The sequence below is a fragment of the Rana temporaria genome, chromosome 1, assembly GCF_905171775.1.
Source record: "Rana temporaria chromosome 1, aRanTem1.1, whole genome shotgun sequence".
Lineage (NCBI taxonomy): Eukaryota > Metazoa > Chordata > Amphibia > Anura > Ranidae > Rana > Rana temporaria.
This window is the reverse complement of record NC_053489.1, coordinates 54,549,573-54,570,581: the sequence shown is the minus strand read 5'-3', so window position 1 is coordinate 54,570,581 and position 21,009 is coordinate 54,549,573. Positions and strand designations below refer to the sequence as shown.

General features: G+C 43.5%; 1 protein-coding gene across 1 annotated transcript in view; it reads left to right on the top strand.

The window, feature by feature from the left end:
* The window catches only part of ADAMTS12 (ADAM metallopeptidase with thrombospondin type 1 motif 12), a 646,291-nt gene that overhangs the window by 585,281 nt on the left and 40,001 nt on the right, over positions 1 to 21,009 (top strand). The window contains exons 20-22 of the mRNA XM_040338094.1: positions 2,165 to 2,317; positions 7,218 to 7,391; positions 17,353 to 17,502. Of these exons, the coding sequence (XP_040194028.1) occupies positions 2,165 to 2,317; positions 7,218 to 7,391; positions 17,353 to 17,502 (477 nt within the window). The remainder of the gene's footprint in view (positions 1 to 2,164; positions 2,318 to 7,217; positions 7,392 to 17,352; positions 17,503 to 21,009) is intronic.

The window sequence follows — 21,009 nt, the reverse complement described above, 5'->3', positions numbered from 1 at the left end:
ATCGAGACAGAAGTACAGTTAAATCACACTTGTTTATTAATAATAATAAAAAGATAAACATAGTCAAAACATAGCCAGAGTTCAGGAACAGGCCAAATGTCAGCAAGTCAGAGAGTCAGTGGAACAGCAAGCAGGATCTGGAGCCAGAAGGAATCGTCAGCCAAGCAAGTCTTCAACAGGAACGCAGGAAATAGTCTCTGTGATGTTGACCAAGGTGAAGGCAGAGAGCAACTGAGCTGGAAGGCTTAAAGTGGATGTAAACCACTCTCATCCTTTCTAAACTACTGTCATAGTGCTGATCTATAAGGATATAGATGCCTCCTGCATGTATCCTTACCTGTCAAATGTTTCCCCTCTGTCTGTTATAAGAACTGAAAAACTGCAGATTCTGTGGGTGGATCTGTTGTCTGGAGCTCTGTGATGTCAGTAGACTCCCCGCCCACCTCTACACTCCCCTTGTCAACATGCATTTTTTCCTGTGTATTCCTTACACTATATTCTGCTATGATCACCAACATCCAGTCAAAATCCAGGCTAGTGCATGAGATATGTAAATAACCTGTCACTCACAGCAAGGGGGCGGAACGGACTAAGGTTTTTCTCTGTAAGTCTGTTTTATTTCACTGAACAATAATAGTGTATTGCTCAGAGCTGGATTAACTCTTTGTGGCAAAACTGGGCACAGATGATAGGAAATCTTATACTGTACATTGTGACATCAAAAAAAAAAAAATATTTGGGTTTACATCCACTTTAAGTAGGCAGGACTGACGGGCAGGATCATCAACAGGTGAGTCACTGTGGAGACATAGGAGCTGGCAATTAGCTGACAGCTGAGCGGCCAGCTCAGAGAAGGAAAGGCTGAGCCCTGACAGAATCAGAGGGCCGTGTTAGTAAGGCCCCTTTCACACTGAGGAGTTTTTCAGGCGGTACAGATCTAAAAATAGTGCCAAAATACTCCTGCCCAGCCTTCTCAATAAATCTCCTGCAAGCAGCATCTTTGGAGCGGTGAGAGGAGCGGTGTGTATACCGCTCCTTCCCATTTAAAACAATGGGAAACCGCGGTAATACCGCCCGCAATGCGCCTCTGCAGAGATAATCGGACAGATTGGGGTAAGGAGTTCCATAATAAAAATCGCACAGGTGATCAAATACCACCAAAAGAAAGCTCTATTTGTGGGGAAAAAAGGACATCAATTTTGTTTGGGTACGGCGTCGCACGACCACGCAATTGTCCATTAAATTAACGCAGTGCCGAATCGAAAAATAGGGCCTGGTCATTAAGCAGCATAATCTTCCGGTCAAGAAGTGGTTAACCTAAGACAAATAACAAAGGAGTAAAATACAATAAAATAATTAATAAAAATAATAATATGTTTATTACATAATTGCATTGGTAATGGCAATTACATACATTCATACATTACTTTTCTTATGTTAAGTCCCTTATATCCTCCCCCCCTTCTGTGTGTAGGCTGGCTATAAAAAGTAAATATTTTTTATTTTTTATTTTTATCTGAAAAAGTAGATGCATGCAGGGCCAGGGGCTCAGTGTGACTTACCTTTCGGTGGACGGTGCGACTTTGCATTTAAAAATGGCGCCACTGCACATGCGCCGTCTGCCCGAGAATAACCAAGCGTTTTCGGGCTTTCCCGAGCAGCGGCGGCGCATGCGCAGTGTGCCTGTCGGGGCCGGCAGCAGCCATTTTTATTTTCAAGTGCCGCAGCCGATGCGTTTCTCTTCACCCAGTCCCAGGGCAGGGGGACCTGGCAGCGCCTGCTGCTGTGACTCGAAGGAGTCGGACTCCTGTGATGATCATGTGAGTAACTGACTGCGACTCACATTCTGCGAGCTGTGATGGCCGGACGGCGCCCCTGATGCCCATGGCGCCCTGTGCGGCCGCACAGATAGCACACCCCAAAGGCCGGCCCTGCATGTGTATTTATGCATATGAGATAAGAACCTTAGATTGTAAGGGCCTTGAGGACAGGGAATAATGTGAATGTACAATATGTAAAGCATTGCGTTAGTTGTTGGTGCTATATAAATGACGTAATAAATAATAAGAATAATATGTACAGTAGGTTAATGTACTATGTTGAAAGGTTTGCATCTGTTGCTGCAGTGTGATGTGACTGATTGATGGATCCTCTGTCCCCGCAGTGTTCCACAACCTGTGGTCTTGGGGCTTTTTGGAGAAACGTTGAATGCAGCACAGAAACTGACGAAGACTGTGGACATATTAAAAAGCCTGATCCCGCAAGAAGATGTCACTTGCGCCCATGTGCGAGCTGGAAAACTGGAAACTGGAGCAAGGTAATATTACAGTCTTAAAAGATGGATATACAATTTTTGGAAATTATAAAAGTTTATACAGTAGAACTTTGAATGGAGCAAAATCCGTTCTAGGAGAATGCTTGTAATCCAAAGCACTCGCATATCAAAGCAAGTTTCCCCATAGAAGTCAATGGAAACGAAGATAATTCGTTCCACATTGACTTCTATTGCACGCACAACCGCATGTGGCCAGAGGTGGGGGGCGCCGGAGAGACGCAGAAATACTCGGAGACCGATCGGAAAGACTCAGGAATGGAGTATTTCCTAATGTTTCCGAGTATTTCCGAATGGCTCCGCGATTCATCAGCGCTCCCGTAATTTGAGTCAGGATTTAAAAAAAAAATTGCTCATATTGCGAAACGCTTGTTAACCACGTTACTCGCAATACGGGGGTTCCACTGTACTGTGCATGTGCACTTATAAGGGTTTGTATATGTGTGCATGTAGAGTTTTGTTTAACCACTTGACCTCTGGAAGATTTTCCCCTTTTCATGACCAGACCATTTTTTGCGATACGGCACTGCGTTACTTTAACTGACAATTGCGCAGCCATATGACGCTGTGCCCAAATAAAATGTATTTCATTTTTTCCCCACAGATAGAGCTTTCTTTTGGTGGTATTTGATCACCTCTGCGTTTTTATTTTTTTGCACTATAAAAAAAAAGATCGACAATTTTGAAAAAAATAACTATATTTTTTATGTTCTGCTATAAAAAACATTGAATAAAAAAATAAAATAAATTCTTCATAAATTAAGGCTAATAGGTATTCTGCTAAATCCCAATAAGTGTACAGTATATTGATTGATTTATGCAAACGTTATAGCGTCTAAAAACAATGGGATATATTTATATATATTTATAGCGGGACTGCAATATTGCGGTGGAAATCGGACACTAACTGACACTTGCTAAAAATATGCACTGTCTGTGTACTAATGGTACTGGCTAGGAAGGGGCTAGGAAGGGGTTAAACATCTGGGGCAATCAATGGGTTAACTGTGTGCCTAGCCAGTGTTTATGTTTACTGTATGTGCTGCTTTTATTAGGGAAAGAGATGACTTGGAGTCCCTGCTTTGCAGGAACACAGAATCCATCCCTTCCCCCTGTCAGTAGGACGATCTGCCTTGTTTACATAGGCAGATCCCCGTTCTGTGTGTATTATCGATGATTAGCGGGTGTCGGAGGACATTGAGTTCACGGCATCTGCAGATTGGCTTCTGCTGTGAATATTTACATGAAAGCAGTCCACCGGTAGCAAACGTGCACATCCCCTACAGCAGTGGTTCTCAACCTTACTAGTGCCGTGACCCCTTGATAAAATTTCCCTTGTTGTGGGGACCCCTAACAGTAAAATTAATTTCGTAGCGTGGGTTGTCGGCACCCAAGACAAGTAATTTGCGCCCCTAAACCACGGACATTTAGCTCTCCCTGAGTCCCTTCCACTCATACAGTAAAACCCCTTATGGTACATTTTGGGATGTACCACTCTTTTTTGTTTTCCTTTCTTTCCCTTTTATCTCTCTCTATCCTCATTTCTTGTTCCCATCCCTCGCTCTAGCTGTTTTTCTTGTTCTTTCTCTTATTCTTTGTTCTTCCCCCTCTTTTCCTCTCCCTTCCATGTATTCTCTTTTTTTATTCCTTCTCTTACTCCTTGGTGGAGGGAATGGGATGAGTGGCAGTGCTGGTGGGGGGTGGGATCAGAGGCAGCACTGGGCTTAGTTCGGATCAGGCAACTTAGGTGCTCTTGATCAAGGTCACCTATGCCGTAATCAGGAGATAGGGTCTCCCCAGCCCCTGCCACTTCATATTCCTCACCAGTCAGCTGACCTCTAGTCTCTGCCCCCCACCCATGCCGTGAACTGAATGGGCGGCTGCGAAGAAGCTGAGTGGGTGGCCAAAGGCTCCAGGGACAGCCCGGCTGGGCTTCCGCAAAAAGCCTGGGAGAGTGGTGCGGGCTTCAGGAACAGCCCAGGATTCGGTGACCCCTGGCAAATTGCCATTTGACCCCCAAGGGGGTCCCGACCCCCAGGTTGAGAACCACTGCCCTACAGGCAGAAGTGCAGAATGATGTATATATACAGAAGAGCCGCCCCGTAGCAGTAAAACTGCAATGGGGTGGATGGGAAGTGGTTAACAAGGAAAGATTAAAGTCTTTTTTCTTTCTAAAATCCTTTAGCATTTATTTTTTTACTTTTGTTTTTCATTTACATTGTCCATGGAGAGTGAAAACTCTTTTCAAACCCCCTATGTTCGAAGCTACAGTGCGCTTCAGGGTGAGCTGAGAGGAGGGATTGAAGAGGGAGAAAAAATATGGGCCAGATCCACAGAGAGAGTATGCCGGCGTATCTACTGATACGCCGGCGTACTTTCAAATTTCCTGCGTTGTATCTTTAGTTTGAATCCTCAAACCAAGATACGATGGCATCTGGGTTCGATCCGACAGGCGTACGGCTTCGTACGCCTTCGGATCGTAGATGCAATACTTCGGCGTCCGCTGGGTGGAGTTCGTGTCGTTTTCCGCGTCGGGTATGCAAATTAGCTTTTTCTGACGATCCCCGAACGTACACGCGGCCGTCGCATTCTCTTACGTCGTCTCTAGTCGGCTTTTTTCGGCGTATAGTTAAAGCTGGTATTTTGCGGCGTATAGTTAGACTTGCCATGTTAAGTATGGCCGTCGTTCCCGCGTCAAAATTTTAATTTTTTTTTTTTTTTGCGTAAGTCATCCGTGAATAGGGATGGACGTAATTCACGTCTAAGTTAAAAAAATGACGCCGTTGCGACGTCATTTAGCGCAATGCACGGCGGGAAATTTAGGGACGGTGCATGCGCAGTTCATTCGGCGCGGGGACGTGCTTCATTTAAATTAAAACATGCCCCCTACTCGCCGATTTGAATTACGCGCCGAGAGATACACTACGCCGCCGTAACTTACGGCGCAAATTCTTTGTGGATTCAAAGATTTAAAAAGTAAGTTACAGCGGCGTAGCGTATCTCACATACGCTGCGCCCATCTAAATGTATGTGGATCTGGCCCTATGTTTTTATCAATTTATGTAAAAATATAGAAAAAACTTTTTTTAATTGGAACTGTGTAAAATTATAGTTTCCCTATAAAGTTCTGTATATGTATAGAGTTAGATAGAGTTGGTAATACCTACAACCCCGGTCAGTTTTTTGGGAGTTTTTTGCTGTCTGTGTCCCATCAGGGAGATATTCCTTCACTTCCTAACCTGGAAATACAGAAGTAAGGAGAAATCTAATCTTAGGCAGTTGTTATTGGAACCAGTGTGCCCAGTGGAAGACCCCCCCCCCCCCACCTTCTGTTCTAGTAAACATTTTAAGACATTTCCTATCAATTTTTTATCTTAGTAACAAAAGTCACCAGGACTAATAGAGGGATTTCATATCCACCACAGTGGGGACACACACAGCAAAACGAAACCAACAGGGTTGCTTACTCTTTCCCTCTCTAAAACGAAGTGAAAGATCAGATATACACTATGGGCCAGATTCACAGAGACGGGCGCATCTTTAGTTAGGCGTATCGCATCTCATATGCGCTACGCCAACGTAACATTGAGAGGCAAGTACTGTATTCACAAAGCACTTGCTCCCATATAAATGCCGGCGTAACGTAAATGGGCCGGCGTAAGCCCGCGTAATTCAAAGTAGCAAGGCAGTGGGCATGTTGTATTCGAATGAATCGTGACCCCATGTGAATGCATGGACGAACGAACGGCGCATGCGCGCGCATGCGCGCGCATGCTCAGAATCACGTCGCAAATACTCCCTACGATACAACGTCACAATGCGTACGACGTGAAACCTCACTTACGCCCAGCTCCATTCACGTACGACTTACGTAAACGACGTAAAAGCCGACAGCAGTTCCGATGTCAATACCTTGCATGGGCTGCGCCACCTATAGAGGTGTTTTATCTTTACGCCGGCGTATATCTTACATAAACAGCGTAGCTTACTGCGACGGGCGTACGTACGTTCGTGAATCGGCGTATCTAGCTCATTTACATATTCGATGCGTAAATCAACGGAAGCGCCCCTTGCGGCCAGCGTAAATATGCACCCAAGATACGACGGCGTAGGAGACTTAGGTCGGTTGTATCTTGGCCAAATTCAGGCGTATCTGGTTTCCAGAATACGCTTAAAGATACGACGGCGCATATTCGGATTTACGACGGCGTATCTACTGATACGCCGTCGTAAGTCTCTGTGAATCTGGCCCTATATTACCAAAAGTATTGAGACGCCTGCCTTTACACGCACATGAACTTTAATGGCATCCCACTCTTAGTTCGTAGGGTTTGAGATTAAGTTGGCCCACCCTTTGCAGCTATAACAGCTTCAACTCTTCTGGGAAGGCCGTCCACAAGGTTTAGTGTGTCTATGGGAAAGTTTGACCATTCTTCCAGAAGAGCATTTGTGAGGTCATGCACTGATGTAGACGAGAAGGCCTGGTGTGCAGACTCCACACTAATTCATATAATTAATATCTTCTATTTCAGCTCTACTTAACTATTTACCATGAAAAAAAATTTTTTTGACAAATTCATTAATTCAGAATCATCTAAATTAACGAAAACCTGTTCAACAAAATTTCAATGAGAAACCAAGTGAGAGGATCCCCTGGTCCCATGCAAATAGCTCTGCCAAGTGATGTTGGTGCCAAAACTATGCAGGAACCTTCAGAGAGTAGGTCAATCTGCCACTGCTCAAGAAACCCCTAATGACTTTTAGTGGGACTCTAGGGCTCCACAGAACAAGGGTTGTCACCTGTATAATAGAACTGTAGAAACAAAAATATCTGTGCTCAAATCCAAATAGTCACAGTAATCCTCTTTTCTTATTCGGTTCACAGTGCTCCACAAGCTGCGGTGGTGGATTCATGACCAGGGAAGTACAATGTATGGATACACGAGAAAATCGACCTCTCAGACCATTTCATTGCCAATCCCCAGGATACAACCCTGTGCAGAACATATCCTGCAACCCTGAGCCCTGCTTGTCGTGGCTTGCCAAACCTTGGAGCGAGGTAGAGTACCAATACTGCCGTATTACAAATGTATTAGTAATAAAAGTACACGTTGGGTCAAATGTACTTTTGGGCACAGTAAGGCCTTGTGCACACTGCTGCTATTAAAATCAAATTTTTGTGAGTCAATTTTTTTCAAATTTTTTTTCTCCCCTGTTATCCTATGTGCACACAGGGAATTTTTTTTGCAGTTTAGTAGCAGAGGAGTTTAGAGGACGTTTTAATTAGACTTGGGAAACTTAACATTAATAAATCACCGGGACCAGATGGCTTGCACTTGAGGGTACTTAAGGAACTCAGTCAAGTAATTGCCAGACCATTGTTCCTAATTTTTACTGACAGTCTACTGACCGGAATGGCACCAGCTAATTGGAGAAAGGCCAATGTAGCACCAATATTTAAAAAGGGCCCAAAATACATCCCTGGGAATTACAGACCAGTTTGCCTAACATCAATAGTATGTAAGCTCTTGGAGGGGATGATAAGGGACTATATACAAGATTTTAGTAATGTAACTATGTAACTATGTTTTCTGACCGCCCCAAAGGCGCATTCAGGAGAGGAAATTTTGACCACAAAAAACACTGTTAACTTTGTAAAAAGCACCTAAACGCTAGACATGTTTAGCATTTATTTATTTCAATGGCCAGAATAAATTCAAATTCTGGCCAATTTAATAAATAAACACCCAAACTCCAAACTCTGCTAAACTGGTTTGAAAAAATACAGCTTAGGTAAATTTATAAGGCATGAGGCCTAAGTATGTGCCTATAGGTAGCAAAGACCAATAGGTGGCTGTTCCATGCAGAGGTATTAGCTATACATAAATGTTTCCATTGTTAGCAAAAGTAAAGAAAAAGATAAGGAGTACACCTTTTTACATATTGTAAACCAGGTTAGGACCAGTAAATCAAGAATCTGGATGTTCTAAGCAATAGATGTGACCCAGTAGAGGGATTTTACTTTGGTCAACAAAGGATGTGAGCTTTCTGTAGTTAATACCTGGCATTGGTTACTGCAGATAATGATGATGTCATTTTGAGTGCACCATGATGACATCATGACCCTGGATAAAAGCAAAATGTCTCAAGATTTCTTCAGCATTTACTAGGCCACTTAGGGCAGCTTAAGTGCAGTGCAAAATATCCCTCCGAGAGTCTAATGAAAAAATCTAGGCATTTACGTAGATGTACAGTGTAGACTGTATATATATTAGGGGTGTCAAATATAATCGTAGAATCGATGCATCGCGATTCGACCGCGTTCGATTCGGCATCGATGCTGCTACAGCTAATAATCGATTATTTGGGGATGACCTGATCATCTATCTGAGCGCCGCGCTATGCCCCGCTCCGCCGCGCCATTTCGAACGGAGCTTAAAGTTGAGCCGTGAGCCCTACCGTACCTTAGTCTCCACAGTCCACACTGAGCCGTGGGCGGTAGCCGCGCCCTCTTTTCCTCCCCAGCCAGTGTTCACAGGAGCCTGTGTGAGGGTGTGATGCGGCTGGTCAGGTGACCGAAGCTCCTGCAACGCGGAAGTCGAGAGGTTTCCTCTGCTCTCCCTGGCCAACTGCAGCGGTGTTGCGGTACAGCTTAAACCGCCCGCTGCTCTACACTCACTCGTGTGTGTCAATGGGGACTGAAGCCGCCGATGCCTCCTCCTCCTCCCTGTTTACATCCAGTGAGGAGGAGGTTCCTGAGGGGGGACACGCTGTTCTGAGGTCTGTACCATAAACTTTATGTAGATGGACGTGTGGGAGAGAGGTGCCTATGCTGATGGGGGTCTGCACCAAGTGAGATGAGGGTGTCTATATGGCGGGGGGGGGGGGTGTATAATGCAGGGGTCTGGACTAAGAGGGGTGTCTATACTTACTTATGGGGGTTTGCACCAAGTGGGATAGGGAGTGACTGTCTATACTGCAGTGGTATGCACTAAATGGGGGGGGTATCTATACTGTGGTGGTCTTCACTAAAATGGGGGGTGTGTATAATGCGGGGGCCTCTCCTGTGTCATGTCCGCAGACTCTGACCCTCTCCTGTATCATGTCCGCAGACTCTGACCCTCTCCTGTATCATGTCCGCAGCCTCTGACCATCTCTTGTGTCATGTCTGCAGTCTCTGACCCTCTCCTGTGTCATGTCTGCAGCCTCTGACCCTCTCTTGTGTCATGTCTGCAGCCTCTGACCCTCTCTTGTGTCATGTCCGCAGGCTCTGACCCTCTCTTGTGTCATGTCTGCAGTCTCTGACCCTCTCCTGTGTCATGTCTGCAGTCTCTGACCCTCTCTTGTGTCATGTCCGCAGGCTCTGACCCTCTCCTGCGTCATGTCTGCAGTCTCTGACCCTCTCTTGTGTCATGTCCGCAGGCTCTGACCCTCTCTTGTGTCATGTCTGCAGTCTCTGACCCTCTCTTGTGTCATGTCTGCAGGCTCTGACCCTCTCCTGTGTCATGGCTGCAGCCTCTGACCCTCTCCTGTGTCATGTCTGCAGCCTCTGACCCTCTCTTGTGTCATGTCCGCAGGCTCTGACCCTCTCCTGTGTCATGGCTGCAGCCTCTGACCCTCTCCTGTGTCATGTCTGCAGCCTCTGACCCTCTCTTGTGTCATGTCCGCAGGCTCTGACCCTCTCCTGTGTCATGTCTGCAGCCTCTGACCCTCTCTTGTAGTGTTTTGGGGCAGTCTGCTGTGTTTACGCTTTGCTACATGCGCGGAGTGTTGTTTTTTTGTTTTTTTTGAAATAACGGATGAAATAAAAAAATTTAGTTCTTCTGACTGCTTGAATTTTTTTGGATGAAAACCGAGCGCAATAATCTTGATGCATCGTGATGCATCGCGGAATCGAATCGAATCGAATCGTGGACTTAATAATCGTAATCGCATCGAATCGTGAGACCGGTGAAGATGCGCAGCCCTAATATATATAGTTGCATTTTGATTTATTGCATTTAAAAAAATGAGTCCATGTGTAATTTTGATACACAGATAGAGCTCAGCTGTTGACACCCTCCAATAATTAGCAACTCGTGTTGATAAAAATACATGAACAGGCTTTTAATCAGGTGGCTGTGAAAATATTTGCCTGTAATGTAAAATTTGATAGCTCATTTTATACTGATACTTGTTAGGCCTTTATTGTGGACCTCTAATGTACTCAAATGTTTATTATAATCAATGTTAACATTCTTATTAAGATTGAAACATAGGTGCTAAAATACTTATGTTTACTGGAGTAAACCTTCCTCCAGGTCCACTCAAGTGCTGGTCGGTCACATAACCAAAATCTTAGGCATTTGGTTGCATGGTTTTTGTTGAAGGAGAGGATCAGAACTTAAACTTGCTGATCCTCTTCTTCATCAGAAATCATGTGAGCATGTACCTTTTGGTTTTAGGCGAAGCATCACTGGAGGGTGCCACAAGCAATATTTTCTCCTGGAAGAGAATTGTAGCCATTTTTATTTATCTGTTGCAACTGTTTGAGTAGAGGTTCACTCTAATGCCGGGTACACACGAGAGGATTTATCCGCGGAAACGGTCCTCCGGACCGTTTGCGCGGATAAATCCTCTGAGGATTTCGATCCGCTGGATTGTACTCACCACCGGATCGAAATCCGCGCCGAATTCACACCGCGGTGACGTGTCGCGCCGTGGCCGCGATGATGACGCGGCGACGTGCGCGACGCTGTCATATAAGCAATTCCACGCATGCGTCGAATCATTACAACGCATGCGAGGGATGGTTTCGGACGGATCGATCCGGTGAGTCTGTACAGACCACCGGATCCATCCGCTGGAGCCGATTCCAGCGGATAGATTTCTTAGCATGCTAAGAAATTTTTATCCGCTGGAAATCGGTCGGCCCGAGAAAAAGACAATGGTCTGTACAGACTCACCGGATCGATCCGTCCGAACCCATCCCTCGCATGCGTCGTAATGATTCGACGCATGCGTGGAATTCCTTATATGACAGCGTCGCGCACGTCGCCGCGTCATCATCGCGGCGACGGCGCGACACGTCATCGCGATGGGAATTCGGCGCGGATTTCGATCCGATGGGATGTACACTCCATCGGATCAAAATCCTCAGAGGATTTATCCGCGGAAACGGTCCGGAGGACCGTATCCGCGGATAAATCCTCTTGTGTGTACCCGGCATAACAGTTTTGAGTGGAGGTATTTTTAAAAACGTACCATCAATTCTCTTTTAATATCCTGCAAATTAGAAGATCTGCAAATAAAACCGACCCTGAAGCTGAACAGCAACAATCCGCAGAACATAGATACATAGTTCACGTTTGTGATTTAGCTTGATAATCTTCATTCCACATGTCTGTATTAATAATTATCTGGATTCTGGGAAGACGGCAGGTCGATCTATGAAATGTGCTGTGAGCAAAATGAAATGACCGGACACACAAAGAGCAACAACTAGATTAGGTTGCGATTTATTCATTCTACGAAAGCTACTTAGGGCTCTCCTGCTGGGAAATAAAGCTGTAATGGAGCAAAAGTAATTGCGAGTTAAACATGAAGAAATACAACACAGCATGCTATAAAACTGCTTTTGACTTTAGCCAATCAAAATAGCACACAGATCATTGAGACATGTCTCGGACATAATGAAACCATCATAAGAGGATTATTATGGTGATAATGGAAGAGAGAGACTATGCGTACATAACAAAAATCACAGATAATGTCCATTCCCTATGACCAGTATGTGCATATACTGGGCACAAGTAGTTATTCCTTAAGTAACCTTCTCACCAGCACTATTCCCAAGTCTTATATTTACCTATCCGCTCATCTAAGGTCTTCGTTGTGCAGACCAATAGGGTATGCATGGAAGAATTCCCTGTTCAATCTTTTGTTTAGGGCATCCATTGTTTTATGTCTTTCCCACAGAAAAGGATCTGAGATTCTGCATGTAAGGAAGAAGGACAGCCGCTCCCAGTGGGTCACACAACAGAGACACAAAATTTCTCACACACAACATATGCATTCTTGCAGTTACACTGTAAAATACATTCTGCTACTCCTCATGAGTATAACAATACCACATGTGTGAGACTTTTACACACCCTGGCCACATACAGAGGCCCGACATCCAAGTAGCACCTTTAGGCGTTCTAGGGACATAAATTACACATCTAATTTCCTGACTACCTATCACATTTTTGAAGGGCCTAAAGCACCAGGACAGTGGAATTACCCACATAATGGCCCCATTTCTGAAAGAAAACACCCCAACGTGTATTCTATGAAGCATTGTGAGTCTTTTGAACATGTTATTTTTTTCCACAAGTTTTTGGAAAATGTGGAAAGAAAAAAAAAAGAAAAAGTTTTTTTGTACACAAAGTTGTCAATTTATAAAATATTTCCAAATAATGGCATGTACATACCATAAATCACACCCCAAAATACATTCTGCTACGCCTCCTGAGTATGGCGATACCACGTGTGTGAGACTTTTACACAGCCTGGCCACATACAGAGGCCGAACATTCAAGTAGCACCTTCATGTGTTCTAGGAGAATAAATTACACTTTTAATTTCCTGACTACCTATCACACTTTTAAAGGCTCTGGAGCACCAGAACAATATAAATGCCTATAAAATGACCCCATTTTGGAAAGCAAACACCCTAATGCATATTCTATGAGGCATTATAAGTCTTTTGAACATGTTATTTTTTCCCACAAGTTTTTGGAAATTGTGGAAAGAAAATGTAAACGTATTTTTTTTACACAAAGTCACCTCCTGAGCATGGTGATATCACATGTGTGAGGCTTTTACACAGCCTGGCCACATACAGAGGCCCAACATCCAAGGAGCACTTTCAGGTGTTCTAGGGACATACATTTCTGACCACCTATCACATTTTTAAGGCCCTTCATATTTCTAACACATAGCATGTACATACCAATTACATGCCAAAATACATTCTGCTGAGCAAAGGGTAAACAAAAGATTTCCTGTGGTTTTAGTAGTGCAGTGGTCCAAAGAGGAGAGCATTGGTCCAGGCAGCAGGCAGGGGCGTGGTCAGCAACAGCAAAAGGATCATCCAGGCAGCAGGCAGGAATACTGTGCATAGTCAGTACAGGCAAAGATACTGTCAGCACAGCCAAAGCAATGGTCCAGGTAGCAGGCTGGGACATGGTGAGCAGCAGCAAAAGGATTGTCCAGGAAGCAGGCAGGAATACTGCCCATAGTCAGTACAGGCAGCAAGCAGAGTTAGGGTCAGTACAGCCAAAGTATTGGTCTAGGCAACAGCAAAATGGTCCATTAAAAGTCCTGGATCAGTGCAGGCAGAGATTAGATCAACTAACCAAAAATTATTACAAATTCCCAAAGCCCGATTTAAGACCAAAGGAGAACATAGTTTTTCAGTTCAAGGACCTCGACTATGGAACGCTTTACCAACTAATATCCAAATGGAAATTGATCACCTGACCTTCAGAAAAAAACTAAAGACCCATCTATTCTGAGGGTTAAACTGAAGGAAAATGGATGCCAAGTGCCTTGAGGTGATTCAGTTCGCATTATAAGTAATTCACTCACTCACTCACATAGGTAGAGGCTTCTCCCACCCAAATCTCTTTAAAACCTCCGGTCCTCAGACCCTGTTCTGAGAATTGCAAAAACCAGAGAAAACCAAAAAAAATTCTCTTCACAGAACACTATTCTGAAGCCCCTCACATATGTGAGACCCCTATGTTATCTTTAATCCCACTCCTACAGTAGCAGGGCAAAAGATCAGTCCAAGCGGCAAGGTAAAAACATGTAGAAACATGGTTAATAATTCAGACGGCAGACAGAGGCATAGTTAATAAACAGTCCAAGGTCAGTTCAGGAGAAAGGCAGAAACATGGTGGGTGAACAATGCAGACAGCAGGCAGAGGCCTATTGGATAAACAGGCCAGCTTCAGTTCATGTGGAAGGTAGTGGCATGGTTGGTTGAGGCAGCAGGCAAATAATCAGCACAGATATTGAAAATGAGGAAATGGCAGGCTGTTATAAATATGGGCTAATATTTTAGGGAAGTGTGATTTCATCTTAAGCATCCCCCGATGCATAAGCCTGGTTGGGAGGGACATTGGGGACAATGAAAATTGGTCTTTTCTAGCTCTTTTTTTGGCGACTTCTTCTAGTTTCTGTTGGTGGAATATTGTCAGGAAAATGGCGCTCATGAAGTCTGCTGATGCAACCGGAGCGAATGCTTTCTAGGGGGATCCTTGCTGGTAGATCAGGGCAATGACAATTTCTTTGATAAATTTGAGGGTCTTTCCGTTGACTTTTCATAGGTGACATATGTGTTAAAAATGGCCATATGGAAAAAATGTATTGCAACTTTTATTACTAGAAGAGGCACTTTCGTGTTGATAAATAGGGCTGTATCATTTGATTGTTTAAATTCACCCACTCCCCCCATGAACTGATTGTAATCGTGGATACACCCAGACTTTTGAAAGCACTGCATCTTCCATTAAGATGGTGGACACGACGTACAATTCTGTCCTATTCCTCCACTTCATGGCCAACACCTCGTTCCTCAGAATTGCTGATTCCCCCTTTGTAGCCTTATGGTGACTAGACATTGTCAGGCACCCTGTATGTAGATTAGGGGCCTGGCGCATGGATTAGGGGGGCGGCACCCCCTATGGATAGGTCACCACTGTATATCCGATTGCCTCTCGGGGGATCAGGAAGGATTTTTTTCCCCTGCTGGAGAAAATTGGATCATGCTTTGCGGGTGTGTTTTTGCCTTTCTTTGGATGAACTGTGGGTTCAGGATAGGGTGATTCCATTTCCAAATTGCCATTCAGGGACCTCCCCCTTCCCAAAAAGCAGCTTGTGCTGTCACGAATCACAGCACACCTGGGGCGGCGGTTGCGCTCTCTAACCGGGAGCACTGATCAGGCCCCCAAAAAAGGCTGGGCCACTTTACTCACTGACAGAACTTTTCCTGGCCACCTGAAGCAAGCTATAACGAGTCTGCGGCTACAACCCAGCCAGGGTATTTTGTCCAAGGAAGTGGCAGCAACACATCAAATAGTCCAAGGGAGTAAACCAACAGAGAACCAGCAGATGGACGCTCACAGATACTCAGGGCCCAGATAGTGAGTTACCTCCTCTGCTGGCAGTTCCAGCAATGTGGCAGGAGGAAGTAGAGAGGAGACATTGCTAGAACTTGCAGCAGAGGAGGTAACTCACTATCTGGGCCCTGAGTATCCGTGAGCATCCATCTGCTGGTTCGCTGTTGGTTTACTCCCTTGGACTATTTGATGTGTTGCTGTCACTTCCTTGGACAAAGGACCCTGGCTGGGTTATAGCCGCAGGCTCATTATAGCTTGCTTCTGGTAAGCCTTCAATTCATACGGTGGTGGTGCACTATTCAACCTGGTGTTTATCGGATCACTTTGAATATTCCTTGGTGATTTTTTCACTCATGGACTTTCTTCATTTAATTATTTTCACCTACATCTAGATGTTTTTCCGTTAACCAGTTGTGGATTGACAACTATTGAACTATTTACCTTTACCAATCACATTATTGGTTTCACCATCACATGTGTTGTTATAATTCATATATATTTTTTAGGTTTTCACAGCGCAGCTTTATTTTTGTATAATCAAAGACATGTGGTCACCCTAGGATGGGCCAGTTTTCTCAATTCTTCAGCCAGGACCAGCACATCCTGGATACACTTAGGCCCCGTACACACGGTCGGACAAAACCGATGAGAATGGTCCGACGGACCGTTTTCATCGGTTCACCTCTGAAGTGGCCGTACGGCCTGATGTGTGTACACACCATCAGTTCAAAATCGGGTCAGAACGCGGTGACGTAAAACACACGACGTGCTGAATAAAACAAAGTTCAATGCTTCCAAGCATGCGTCGACTTGATTCTGACCATGCGCGGGTTTTGAACCGATGCTTTTCTGTACTAACCATCGGTTTGGTCCGAAGGGGCAGCGGTCCAGCGGTTTGGTTTTAAAGCATGTTTTAAAATTTTGGACTGAAGGAAAACTGAATGAACTTCAGTTCATTCTCATCGGACCAAACCAACCGTGTGTACGGGGCCTTACAGTAACTGTGGTTTTAACCAGTTGTATTAAACTTTTTAAAATCTAATCATTTGTATATGGAAATGAAAGATTTGTATATTTTTTAATCCTTTTTGGTATGTGTATTTATTAGACCATGCAAGGTACATGTAAATTCCCACCACATTTTTGTTCTCAATTGGTAATTGTTTTATATGGGATGGTACCTTTGAAGGCCATAATTGCCTCACATTCATCCTCATACTCATACGCTTCTAACACACCCTAGTATAGGATTGTGTATAAAAAATTGTAAAGACATTTTTTTAATTTTTTTTGGTTGAACTAGATTTTTTTCAATCAGACTAACTATGTAACAAGCTAAAGTTAGAAGCTGATTGGTTACCATGCACAGCTGCACCTGATTCTGAATGCACCAGTTTTAGTAAATCTCCCCTTGCGTGTTTTTATTGGGAATTTCTTTAAGGGGTTGACAAGTGATAAATCTCCCAGTTATGTGAATCCTTTTGTAAATTTATAGCAAGGAGAGTTTTGCCGCATACACTCTAGTAAGGTAAGACAGATCTACAAAAGGAGACCATAAATAAAACAGAATATCTTATTTCACAGATTTCCGAGAAATTATTATTTACTGTATGTGTTTGATGTGATGGATGGTTCTCTGTCAGAGAACAAATAATTGTAGTGGAATGAAGAGGATAACGAGTGTTGTTGTGGCGTTAGCTGCAATTAAAGCTTTCGTGTTGGTGACAGTTTGCCTCCTCGCTTTTATATTTCTGCTTCTTGACAATACGGATACTGTGTGTGTGGGGGTAAGGTCTTAAAACGGGTCTTCAGAAATTACAGTATTTTGTGTTCATGATTGTTCCCTGTGCCATTTGTGTTACATTTTCTCAGTGTTCAAAGACATGCGGGAGCGGAGTCCGCAAAAGAGACGTCATTTGTCCAAAGGAGAATCGCTGCGATCTCAAAAAGATTCCGGTAATTATAATAAACTGCAGCCAAGAAGAGCCATGTGTCAGCTGGAGGACAAATAACTGGACAGAGGTAAAGTATATAGCAAATTGTAGATACAGATAGATTGCGTTAGCATTGGTTTCCAATTATGTGTCCTCTGACTCAGTGGCTGTGCTCATACTTCCATGCTTTCTACATGCTCATTCCTGGATTCACTTTGCCTGTGCTTTTTGCCATTTCTTCTTGTCTGCCCGGTCTTCTCAGTAGTTGTATTTACCCCATATGTTGTCTTGTCCAAAAATATACCCCCCCCCCCCCCCCCAGCTCTAACCCATGCTCTTGCTGTCTGGCACCTGTAGGTGTCTCTGTAATGAGCATAAAGGTAGAGGAACAAGGTATTTGTATGCAAAACAAAGACACTCCAGAGGTCCTGTGTGCATTATAATAAAATGCTATTAATGTTTCGCTTTACGTCCTGTAGCCCTGGTTCACACTGGTGCAATTTGACATGAGATTTGACATGTCAAATCGGCGGCATTTCCCAGCAATTGCCGGCAATGGCACCGTCCTAATCGGTGCGACACCATATCTGCGGCACTGCACCGATTTCAAAAAGTAGTTTCTGTACTACTTTTTGCGATTTCGGCCTGCGATTTACATTGAAACCTGCACAGATGTCTCTGTAATCAAGGCCGAATGACAAGCGGGAGTTAAATCGTGCGGGTTCGCTTGGCTTGACTCCCGCAGCCCAGTGTGAACCTGGGCTCAAGGTCACTTTGCAATAACGCAAGGAAGCTTAGAAATCCTTGTAGTGTATTAACCACTTGACCTCCATAAGATTTACCCCCCCCCCCCCCCTCATAACCAGGCAATTTTTTGAGATATGGCACTGCGTTATATTAACTGATAATTGCAACTCTGTACCCCAAAAAAATGTACAGTATGCCATTTATTCCCACAAATAGAGCTTTCTTTTGGTGGTATTTGACTACCCCTGTGTTGTTTATTTTTTGCGCCATAAACAAAAAAAGGCAGACAATTAAAAAATATTTTTTTTTACTTTCTGCTATAAAACATATCCAATCAAAACAATTAAAAAAAATCTAATTTCTTCATAAATTTAGGCCAATATGTATTCTGCTACATGCTTTTGGTAAAACAAAAAATCCCAATAAGCGTATATTGTTTGGTTTACGTGAATATTATAGCATCTACAAACTATGGGATACACGTATGGATGTTTTTTTTATATACTAGTAATGGCGGCAATCAGTGACATATAGAGGGACTCCGATATTGCAGTGGACTATCCAACACGAACTGACACGTGTGACACTTTGCAGGAACCAGAGACACTAATGCCTCGTTTCCACTGAGCGGATCGGTTCGGTACGGTTCGGTTCGGTACGCTATTTTGGGTGTTTCCATTATGAAAGTGTGCCATTAAACCGAACCGTACCGGACCATTCTGGGTCCTGCTTCAGATGTGGGGCAATAGAAAATGGAACGGTTCCATTAGGGGAGGAGATGCAATACATTCCACTGATTGGTGGACGCGCTAGGCATTTTTTCTAAATCCTGTATGGTCCCCGACGGTCCAATTTGCAGTGGAAACGCTCACAAGAATAGACCGGTCCATTCGAAACCATTCCAAACTAACTGACCCGAACCGTTCAGTGGAAACAAGGCATAATACAGTGCTCACTGCTCAGACACTGGCTGGGAATGGGGTTAGACATCTTGGGCGATCAAAGGGTTAACTGTGTGCCTAGCCAGTTTTTGTGTAAACAGTATGCTGCTTTCTCTAAGGGAAGAGATCACCTCTAGTCTCTGCTTTGTGGAGACACAGGATCGTCCTTTCTCCCGTATCAGAACTGAGCTAAGCCTTGTTTCCATAGGCATCTCTCAGTTCTCTGTGTTTTACTAACAAATGCCGGGTGCCAGAGGACATTAAATCCCCAGGACCTGCAGATCAGCTTCTGCTGTGAATTATGTGCACGCCCCCGGCAGGTGGAAGTGAAGAATCACATATATAAAGTGCCTTGAAAAAGTATTTATACCCCTTGAAATTTTCCTCATTGTCCCAAAACTTTGCTGTTCACAGATGCTTTCCATCCAATCTGACAGAGCTTGAGCTATTTTTAAAAGAAGAATGGACAAAAATGTCACTCTCTAGATGTGCAAAGCTGGTAGAGACATCCCTAAAAAGACTTGCAGCTGTAATTGGCAGCGAAAGGTGATTCTACAAAGTATTGACTCCAGGGGGCTGAATACAAATGTACCCCACGCTTTTCCATACCTCCCAACATTTTGAGATGGCAATGAGGGACACCCACTAGCAAACGTATGTAGGCATAGTATACCCCCCCTATGCCACACACCCTTAAAGGAGAATTAACCAAAAAACAAATGGTTAATTAAACCCACAAGGGCTTTTTTTACCACTAGTATTCCTTTTATATTGGCTTTTAAAATCTACAAATTTAGAGCAATTTAGAAATTGGGAAACACTTTTTAAAAAGATAAAAAGTGTATTTTAAAAAGAACTATATAGATCAGATCAAAATGAGGGACATTATTCCAAATCAGGGACAGTCCCTCCAAATCAGGGACAGTTGGGAGCTATGCTTTTCACATATTTATTTGTAAAGAAAATTGAAAACCATTTATCATTTTCCTTCCACTTCACAATTATGTGCCACTTTGTGTTGGTCTATCACATAAAATCCCAATAAAATACATTTATGTTTTTGGTTGTAACATGATAAAATGTGGAACATTTCAAGGGGTGTGAATACTTTTTCAAAGCACTGTATATTCGTGATCCTGCACACAGCTGTCACCCTGTAAAAGTGGTATAGGGCGGTCAACAAGTGGTTAATGTGCTTTTACTAAACAGTAACAATTCTACATACAAACTATTACAATTATAAGTTAGAAACACCTCCCAGGAAACACATTTAACCCCTTCATAGTTCCCTAGTGTTAACCCCTTCCCTGCCAGTGACATTTGAACAGTAATCAGTGCATTTTTATAGCACTGATCGCTGTATGATTGTCAATGGTCCCAAAAAAGTGTCAAAAGTGTCCGATCTGTACACCGCAATGTCGCAGTCCTGCTGAAAATTGGCGATCACTGCCAATGCTAGTAACAAAAAAAAAAAAAAAAATGCCATAAATCTATCTATTTTGCACAAATCAATCAATATATGCCTATTGCGATTTTGTTAACCAAAAATATGTAGAAGATTACATATCGGCCTGAACTGATGAGGAAATTTGTTTTTTATTTTGTTTTTGATATTTATTGAAGCAAAAAGTAAAAAATATTAATTTTTTTCAAAATTGTCGGTCTTTTTTTGTTTATAGCGCAAAAAATAAAAACCACAGAGGTGATCAAATACCACCAAAATAAATCTCTATTCGTGGGAAAAAAGGACTTTAAATTTGTTTGTGAATCGCAAAAAAATGGCCTGGTCCTTAAGGGGGAAAATCGTGTGGCCTGTAAGTGGTTAAAAGGCAGCTGTACACAATATTAATATGTGCACTTGGAATAGAATAAGTGCTCTTGGTGTGTTTTTACTGTTATCTGGTTCA